This window comes from Bufo gargarizans, chromosome 3, assembly GCF_014858855.1.
Source record: "Bufo gargarizans isolate SCDJY-AF-19 chromosome 3, ASM1485885v1, whole genome shotgun sequence".
Classification (NCBI taxonomy): domain Eukaryota; kingdom Metazoa; phylum Chordata; class Amphibia; order Anura; family Bufonidae; genus Bufo; species Bufo gargarizans.
Window position 1 is genome coordinate 412,714,214 of NC_058082.1, and position 10,483 is coordinate 412,724,696.

The 10,483-nt window shown below is 43.0% G+C and overlaps 1 protein-coding gene across 1 annotated transcript in view; it reads left to right on the forward strand.

Moving 5' to 3' along the window:
• LOC122932234 (transcription factor ETV7-like) overlaps positions 1 to 9,778 on the forward strand; it is a 51,678-nt gene extending 41,900 nt beyond the window's left edge. The window contains exons 6-8 of the mRNA XM_044286528.1: positions 2,171 to 2,313; positions 6,431 to 6,531; positions 9,272 to 9,778. Coding sequence (XP_044142463.1) covers positions 2,171 to 2,313; positions 6,431 to 6,531; positions 9,272 to 9,353 — 326 coding nt within the window. The 3' untranslated portion in view covers positions 9,354 to 9,778. The remainder of the gene's footprint in view (positions 1 to 2,170; positions 2,314 to 6,430; positions 6,532 to 9,271) is intronic.
• Positions 9,779 to 10,483: the final 705 nt, after the last annotated feature.

Sequence of the window (10,483 nt, forward strand, 5' to 3'; positions counted from 1 at the left end):
GGTTCACGGACCCATTCAAGTCAATGGGTCCGTGAAAGAACACGGATGCACACAAGATTGGCATCCGTGTCCGTGATCCGTGGCCGTAGGTTGCTTTCATACAGACGGATCCGAAGATCCGTCTGCATAAAAGCTTTTTCTGATCTAAGTTTTCACTTCGTGAAAACTCATTTCCGACAGTATATTCTAACACAGAAGCGTTCCCATGGTGATGGGGACGCTTCTAGTTAGAATACACTGCAAACTTTGTACAAGACTGCCCCCTGCTGCCTGGCAGCACCCGATCTCTTACAGGGGGATATGATAGCACAATTAACCCCTTCAGGTGTGGCACCTAAAGGGGTTAATTGTACTATCATATTCCCCTGTAAGAGATCAGGGCTGCCAGGCAGCAGGGGGCAGACCCCCCCCCCTCCCCAGTTTGAATATCGTTGGTGGCACAGTGTGCCAACCACCATCGCCCCCCCTCCCTCCCTCTATTGTATTAAATCGTTGGTGGCACAGTGTGCCAACCACCATCGGCCCCCCTCCCTCCCTCTATTGTATTAAATCGTTGGTGGCACAGTGTGCCAACCACCATCGGCCCCCCTCCCTCCCTCTATTGTATTAAATCGTTGGTGGCACAGTGTGCCAACCACCATCGCCCCCCCCCCCGCCACCCCCCTCTCCCTCTATAGCAGTAACATTGGTGGCAGTGTGCGGTCTCAACAGTAGAAGATTCATACTTACCTGCTTGCTGCTGCGATGTCTGTGAACGGCCGGGAGCTCCTCCTACTGGTAAGTGACAGTTCTTTAGCAATGCGCCGCACAGACCTTTCACTTGTGGAGCTCCCGGCCGGACACAGACATCGCAGCAGCAAGCCGGTAAGTATGAATCTTCTACTGTTGAGACCGCACACTGCCACCAATGTTACTGCTATAGAGGGAGGGGGGGGGGGCGATGGTGGTTGGCACACTGTGCCACCAACGATTTAATACAATAGAGGGAGGGAGGGGGGCCGATGGTGGTTGGCACACTGTGCCACCAACGATTTAATACAATAGAGGGAGGGAGGGGGGGCCGATGGTGGTTGGCACACTGTGCCACCAACGATATTCAAACTGGGGAGGGGGGGGGCTGCCCCCTGCTGCCTGGCAGCCCTGATCTCCTACAGGGGAATATGATAGTACAATTAACCCCTTTAGGTGCCGCACCTAAAGGGGTTAATTGTGCTATCATATCCCCCAGTAAGAGATCGGGTGCTGCCAGGCAGCAGGGGGCAGTCTTGTACAAAGTTTGTAGTGTATTCTAACCTGAAGCGTCCCCATCACCATGGGAACGCCTCTGTGTTAGAATATACTGTCGGATCTGAGGTTCACGAAGTAGCTCATATCCGACAGTATATTCTAACATAGAGGCGTTCCCATGGTGATGGGGACGCTTCAAGTTAAAATATACCATCGGATTGGAGAAAACTCCAATCCGATGGTATAAAAGAACTCCAGACTTTACATTGAAAGTCAATGGGGACGGATCCGTTTGAAATGGCACCATATTGTGTCAACATCAAACGGATCAGTCCCCATTGACTTGCATTGTAATTCAGGACGGATCCGTTTGGCTCCGCACGGCCAGGCGGACACCAAAACGACTTTTTTTTCATGTCCGTGGATCCTCCAAAAATCAAGGAAGACCCACGGACGAAAAAACGGTCACGGATCACGGACCCACGGACCCCGTTTTTGCGGACCGTGAAAAAAAACTGTCGTGTGCATGAGGCCTTAGAAAGAGTAATTCCTGCTATAGACAATGATGGCGTATCAACATGCCTAGTGAGATGGTTGTCAGCCACTGCATCCTGGCAAATGAATAGAGAGGTTGCTATACACGTGCATCTTTCTGTATTCTGGTCTATAAGAGTTGGGCAAGCTTGGCAGCTATCTCAAAAGATGGGTTGAGGGAAAGGGAACACTCATCCTGCCAGTGGTGCTGCTCACACCTATCAGAAACTGATTGTATTTACAGTACTGTAGATATGCCTTGCTGTAAATAGGGTCTGGGCCTGTGGTGTACACTTGGTGCTTTTAATTGCAAAAATATATTAATATTTATTGTGCATACAAATAAATGTAAGTATCATGTGATTACATCTTAATTTATTAAAGAAATAGTATGCTATTGCCAATCCAGGTTGCAGGTTCCTGTGGGACTATTTGCACAAACTTCTTGATGACAAGCGCTATGAATCATACATTAGGTGGGAAGATAAAGAACTGAAAATCTTCAGAGTGGTGGATCCAAAGAAGCTTGCTACATTCTGGGGAAATCACAAGGTATTTTTTCCAGATCTATCTTAACAGAACAATGCATTGATTACTGGTTGTTACCAAATTCACATATGAAAGGAGTTGTCCAACCAAAAAAGAAAAATTAAAGGGGTTGTCCGGGTTCAGAGCTGAACCTGCACATACCCTTATTTTCACCCCGGCAGCCCCCCTGAGCCTAGCATCGGAGCATCTCATGCTCCGATGCGCTCCAGTGCCCTGCGCTAGATCGCGCAGGGCACAGGCTCTTGTGTTTTCAATAACACACTGCCGGGCGGTAACTTCCGCCCAGCAGTGTGTTCGGTGACGTCACTGGCTCTGAGGGGCGGGCTTTAGCTCTGCCCTAGCCGTTTTACTGGTTAGGGCAGAGCCAAATCCCGCCCATCAGTGCCAGTGACATCACCGGGGTTCCTGTCAGCCCCATAGAGAGCCCCGGTACGTCACCGGAACTCAGAAAAATGCCTTTGCCCTGTACAATTTAGCGCAGGGCAAAGGAGAGCATCGGAGCATGAACTGCTCCGATGCTCATGTCAGGGGGGCTGCCTGGGTGAAAATGGAGGGCTGTCCAGGTTCAGCTCTGAACCTGGACAACCCCTTTAAGCAGAGGCAGGGGGTGTGTAATAAAAAAATAAAAATAAAAGTCACCTTTTGAAAGTCCTTCCGTTCAAGGTCTGTGGCTCCTGTTTTTGCGGTTTCCAGATCCCAGCAGACTGGAAGTGATGATGGGCTGTTCTCATTCATGTGACTGCTGAAGCCCATCACTGTCCTCAGTGGTCACATGTATAAAAACATCAAACGACCAGTGATGTGCCATTCTTGCACATGACCGCTAAGTTACACATTCACATTCATCTTGGGTTGGGTCAAGAGGTAGAAACAAATACACACACTACTTTTGACAGAATACATACATACATACATACATACATAAATAAAGTATAAAACCTTTTATTTTATCTTCTATTACTTTATGAGGTTTCCCAAAAAGTATTAGACCCTCTTTGAATAACTAAAATACAGTACAATATATTTGTGAGGGGGTGGCCTGGACCTCTTGTGTCTGCTACCATTTGCTTTTGTGCATTGGAGCGCGGCCTGATGTCCTTGAAAAAAGGGGTGGAGTATTCAGGGGTGGATTGGCCATAGACTGTACAGGGAAATTTCCAGGTGGGCTGAAGCCTTTAAGGGGTTGCCTAAGATCTCCTCACATCCACCAGCCAGGTACTTAATGATCTGAAGGACTCAGTGTTGGTTAATGCCGGGAGCATCAGGTACCTATGTATCTGGTTAGCGGTTACAGGTCCCACTCCTGATTTTAACTGTATCACTGTTCTCAGTACAGTTATGCAGTTGAATACTTCTGTGGGGGCACAGAGCTCATGGCTCCCTGCTATGCTATTCACCCTCATAGGCCACTGTAAGAGGCAGTGTACAAATGGGACATACAATCATCCCAGGATGCAGGCTAGAAAAGGCCCCCCATCATGTGCCAGTAACAAGAGCCCCCAATGTGCCAGTAAGAGCCCCTCCATCATGTGCCAGTAACAAGAGCCCCCCCAATTTGCCAGTAACAAAAGCCTGGTTCCTAGTCTGTTGGTGGTCTTTGAAGCCATACGCCGACCGCTGCCATCTGTATACACTCAGTCATATTCTGCCTGCAGTGTCCCCTGATGAATCCTGGGCCTTCCTGGGAGGAAACGCGTCGGGACGCATAAGTATCACCATCACTCTATCCCTCAACCAGGTTTTTTGTTGGTGGGGTTACTTGTGTATACTGTATGTTTGTATAGTGTATGTTGTCTGTCCACTCGGGCAGCTTGTGCTTTTCCTGTGTCTAGGGCCTTGATAAGGTCACATACACAGGACGAGAGTTCCAGTCGGGGCAGCCCCTTGCGGGGTTTTTTGGACCCCGTCCCGTGGATTATTGAGTAGGGCGGACCAGGCCAAGTAGGGAGGCAACAGGGCTAGTTGACCTTCACTGACACAGCCGTGCCTGGCCTACCGCTAGTGGCCCAGCCCACTATATACAGTACACCCAGACCTGACTGGTACACTAATTGTACCCGTCGTCTTACTAGTGTACTCTCGTGTGCATGCTGTATATGTTGTTTGTCTGTAGGGGCCGTTTTTATCTCCCGATAATTAATAAAAGTGACATTTTACTTAGTATACTGCCCCTCCTAGTTTTTTCCTGATTGTTTTTTGAGCAGTACTCAGGGAGGCATTCTTTGCCTGCTCCTGTCTGACCATCGTTTTTGTTAGAAAAGGCCTGTGGCCTGCACCACTAAGGCTGAGTTCACATTAGCGTTCAGCCTTTCCGTTCTTCTGCTCCATTATAGGAGAAGAAGAACAGAAAGAATAGATTCAGCACATAAGTCCTGCAGGCATGACTTTTGTCTCCACTTTAAAAATCTTCCTCTGAGTGGAAACCTAACGGATGCCATTATAGTCTATGGGGTCCGTAGACTCCGCTCGGCTCAGTTATGTGCCAAATTCGGCCTTTCCGTTCTTCTGCTCCTATATTGGAGCAGAAGAACGGAAAGGCTAAACGCTGATGTGAACTCAGCCTGACAGTGGCATGGAACAGGACTTAGGTTTTTTTCCTTTTTTTTTGTCACTTGAGGAACAGCAGTAGGAACACTGTAGGGTGTATTTTAGGACATTTTTAATACTGGGGAACTATAGGGGGTATTTAGGGTCACTGTAGGAAGAGTTATTATTACAGGAGGCACTATAGGGGACATTATTACTAGAGGGGTCACTGTAGTGGGACATTTCTACTACTGGGGTACAAGATGGCATAGTTAAGGGCCCTAGGATGGGGAGGTTGTATTGACAAGGTAGGGAGGATTATGGGAAAGTGGGGAGTCCAAGTTATCTGTGTTGCAAACTCTGTTGAGATGAGTGTAAAAGACATTGTCATGGTGGTCTGGTCTGAATGGAAAAGATAAGGAAAAACTGTCTCTACATCAGAGGAAACATGACTGGCTATAATAGGTATTTTCTTGAATTTTCTAGAGTTTGGTAGCTCTGAAAAACCAGGCAGCGTGCTGAAGGTAGGTCTGACTTATAGCTGTAGCTGGCAACTCACCTCCTCATATCCCTGCTACTTTTCAGTTAGAGACAACTAGAGGATGAGCACAGAACTTTGTTGCTTCTGGAGAGTTATTTTGTGCTGCACTGTGGTATTTTGTTCTGCTGGGATGGTATTTTGTGCTGCACTATGGTATTGATGACCCACAGAGTTGAGGGGACCGCACTAAATGTTAGGATTAGTAGTAGTAGTTCCCCTGGTGCACACCTTGTGTGGAGTCTCCTAGATGAACTTAGTGAACAAAGAGAGGAAAGACTAAGGACTAATCTCCACCCCCTTCTAGAAAACACATTTCAAAGGCTTGGTCAACTCCTGCTTTCAGTTTCAGCAATACACAGTATTTATAAGTTACAGTGCAGAATTTCCTGTAAATAAAGGCAAAATAGTGTAAAACCTCAGAAATATGTTAGGGAACAAAAACCCCTATTAAATATGCATTATTTAGAGATTTAGCGTTTGATGAGACACTGCAAGAGGAGACACATTAAAGTGGACAATGGACACTACCTAGGAGAGTCGAGGGACATATTCCTGCGGCGGAGTGCTAGCACTCATTCCTTTCTGGAATTGTGCACCTATGAAACCTGCTGAAGCTGAGGGATCATACAGTGACAGAAGTAATTGGTTAAGGGCCAAGAGCAGTAGCCAGCACAGCTGCAGTGGCCAGCAGACAGCTGCAGATATTAAGGAGCTGCAGTTATTTCGCGCCCTCTCATACCCTCATCTTACATAATAAATATTTTCATACAAAACCACTAACCACAAGCAAAGAAAATGGGTCATATAAGAGACTTTCATATATGGAATTATACCAGTAAGTACTGTCTCGTGATCAGTCTAAAGATGTTCCGAATTATGAGTATCATATTGGTTTTCATGGTTTCCATGATCTTGAACATGATCCATTGTTCTTCATATTTTTTATGTAATTTTAAAAGCAAGCATTTCGTGCATCAGACGATCACAAGGTTAAAAAAAAAAAAAAGAGAATAAATGATTTAACCATTTAATTCATTTCATTTACCCATGCAGAACCGCCCAAATATGACCTATGAGAATATGTCAAGAGCACTGCGACAGTACTACAAAATAAACCTTTTGAAAAAAGAATCTGGAAAGAAGCTAACCTTTAGGTAAGTACTTATTAAACACATAAGACTTCACCCCTTAGTTTTAAGGGTCTTGTGTATGCTGATTCTGGAATTTATACATTAAAAGGTTAAAAACAAATCCTTTTGGAACCTGTAATGCAACAACAAACAATATTTTCCAGCTTGTCAAGCCACATATGGGCACTTATATTGGGTCTCACTGAAGGATTACAACATATTTTAACATACTAACATAACACACTGATATGACATTTCAATAGTCCATGTGAAAATAAGACCTATATCCTTTACCTTCAACCAGACGGGAAAAATTCCTAATTTGCACTTGTTGATCCAAAGGAAGGAGAAAGAAAATCCTTTAGGGAAAATTCATATGCAGATCTGCTTCAGCAATTTCTGCAACTTAAAAAAATCAAGTTTAATTAATTGGAATGGGGTTGTTTCTGCTCTAAGCAGAAACACTCATTAGCAATGATCTGGCCAACCATCGGCAGGTCTAACACAGACTTAAAAGGGTTATCCGGGTTCAGAGCTGAACCCAGACACATTTCATGCTCCGATGCCCTACTTTGCCCTGTGCTGAATTGTGCAGGGAAAAGTCTTTTTTTTTAGGGTTCCAATGACGTACTGGGCTCTATATAGTGTATAGTGTATGCTGGGTGGAGGCTTCAGCCATGCACTGAGCCCGGTGACGTCACTGGCACTGATGGGCGGCTTTTAACGATGCCCTATCCTGTAAAACGGCAAGGTCAGAGCTAAAGCCAGCCCATCAGTGCCAGTGACGTCACCGAATACACTGCTGGACGGAAGCCTCCGCCTAGCAGTGCACAGAGTTAAACAAAGCCCTTTCCCTGCGTGATGCAGTGCAGGCCAAGGGAGAGCATTGGAGCATGAAATGCTCCGATGCTAATATCATAATGGATAAGGGGGTGAAGATTTTTGCATTGTACTCATTTTGAGCTACATTTTTTATTTTTAAATTGGTCTTTATTTCAATTATAGAACCCTTTTTTCTGTACAGTGCTGAGATGCTCTAGTAGCAGCCTCTAGATTTTCTGTCTTTTCCGTCATTTGAGGAGCTGACAGGCTCCTTATCTCTGCTCTCTGCCCTTATGAACACTCATTATAGCTCAGTTCTTATCTTACTGATAAGAATGTGGCTTAAATAAGTGTTTATGACCTCTCAGTAGTTTGGAGATAATGTTTATTTGATGACCGGCACAAAGTGAAAGTACCAGTCACACAGCTAAAAAAAATACAGTTAACCCTTTGGGACAGAACAGCTCAATAATTGAAAAAACTATTTTTAGCCAAAAATAAATAACATGAAATCATAAAACAAATTGCCTCCAAAGGTGTACATAGCCTTTAAGATTGCCACAATTTTTGTGACTTTTAAAAGGTTACAGATGATAATTCTGGCTTGCATCAGCTCAACCAGCTAACCATGCCCACTTTCCCAAAAAGAAGCAATGGCACAAAAAGCCCTCTCTTGCAACTTTTTGAAGCAGAATTTTAAAGTGCAGGGCTTGATACGTTTTCTGCAAGGCCCATTTAGACGTAAGGGGCTGTTAAAGACATTCATGTAACAAATCAGCTGTGTGTGAATTCATCTCAATAACTTGAGACAATATGTACAAAAATATGTGAATTTACAAGTTTGCAGCTACTGCATTATAGAGCAGTTATACTATGGTAGAACTACCAGAATTCTTAAGTTCTGTCTATGCTCTGCTCCAAGATAAGAGAGACTCCTCCTTTATGCAATGTTTTCTTCTGCTCCTTTGTATGTACTATTTGCCCATTATTAAATGTTTCCTCCTGTATGATAATGGAACACTTGGTAATGTTTCTCGCTACATGATACACATTAAAAACTTGCATTAGTGCACCAAGTAAATATAGATAGAGCCATTTATCTTCTCTTAGACATACTCAGAGTCAGTTTAGGCTCATCATATTTTACATGGTGTCTGTATTCCTATTCTGTAATATGTAGAGAGTGGCAGTGTCCCTCTACATGCCCTGTTGGCTGTAACTATTACATGTTCCTGAGCCTGGGACACACAACAAGGAGCACTCAAAAAACTACTTAAGAAGACCGTTGAAAGAGCAAGTGTTCAAAAATTCACAATGAGGAAGAGACTGAACAAAACGGTGGTTCTTGCCTGTAATGATAAGCAGATCGCTGCAAGAAAGTGATCTGTACAGACCTAGAAGTGACAGGATTTGTTTTAAATATAGTCACTAACATGGAAAATAAATATATCATCAAAAAATCCTAAAAAATATGTTTATCATAACAATTTAAACAATAGGTCATTTTCTGATGACTCACTACCTTTAAGAAGATATCCAAACAAGAGTAGGGTAAAAAATGAACTTTTTATCTACATGTTTAAACCTTAATAATGTCATAGAATGGCAAAAAATACCCAAGAAGACTAATCTCACAATAGAATCATTTGGTGCCCAAAATGATTGCCAGTGCTTAAAAATCTGTACTACTATATAGTTTCCAGATGATGCTTGCATACAGTATATTATATTTTCAGGCCAGCCCTGGGTAATTGTCTAGTTTGCTACCCCCAAAAATCAGCCAGATTTTATCAAGTATACATCATTTTACATAATATGTAATGTTGAGAAATGTTTCCATACCTGTTAATGTGTAAAAAATGTCAAGAAAAATCTAGAATACATATAATTATAAAATCTAAAATTTTCTTCACACATTATACCAAAAACGATTTATTTTTAGGTTTCTTAGGTCACCTAGAGAAAGACGTGCATCTCAAGACACATGTGACCCCAATGAAGATGTGATCACTTTTTCATCTTGATATATTTTAGTGAATGTTTAACGTCTGGAAATTATTTGTACGTAAATATAAAGCAGACTGTGAATGTATCAGACTACACTAATTTATTACACTACTTGGTCACTGATACAAACCATGGGAATCCTTGTCTTCCTTAAGTGCTGCCTGAGGCAATTGCCTCACCTCGCCTCATTGGTGGTGCACCCCTAATGAGGAGCTCCTAACTCTCCCATAACAGGTGATGTCGGGGGCCTTATTTTTAGTGAAATATCAGTTCTCTACTATAAGGACTGAATACAGTGTTCATGTGAAGGTGGCTACAGGTGACTTATTATTTCCTATGAACTCAGAACAAAACATATGATATTCACATAGCAATGTATATTGTGTTATCTGCTAACAAAATAAAATAATAAAAATAAATAGTAATAAAGTTGTTAAAGGAAGGAGTCTCCTGTGATGTTTCTTCTAGTGAATCTTTATTTTTAAGATGTTATTTATCTGGTAAAGAGCCTCTGTAAGATGCCCAAAGTAGTATTCTTCAGCAGGAACTATTGCACCCACTTAACCCGTTAACGTTCAGTAACTTACTAGTACAACACTGAGCACTGGTACTTAACGGTACTTTCGGTCCCGGTTCTCAGAATTTTTTAAAGAGTTCGATTTGAACCAAAATCTGTTCAGGCCAAGCAAACATTGTTCCAATTGCCCTGAAAATTGGTATATAACCTGCTCTAGCCTCCTAGGAATTTTTATGAAAACTTGTTAACTCTTTTTGTTAATTTTTTATGATTTTTATCTTTTTTCCTCCCCCCTCTCCAAGCTTTCGAATGCAATGACAGCAATAGTAAATGATGTCTGAGGGACACTGACATACATAGCTATGGGTAAATGTATGTTTGATGGCGTTGACATATAGCATGTTAATAACACAATGCGCCAGCACATGTATTATGCTTTTTCATATTCCAACTCAAAGCCTCAAAAAAATGGTCCCTTATCGGGGGCATATGATGTTCAAACATACACAATGTTATTTGATTTAAAAAAAAAGTGTCTTGGGGGCGACTAAGCATCCAAAAATTATGCCTTTCCAGGGTCAGAATGCCTGCATGTATAACACGCACAAGTGTTGATGGTCAGAAGAAAAA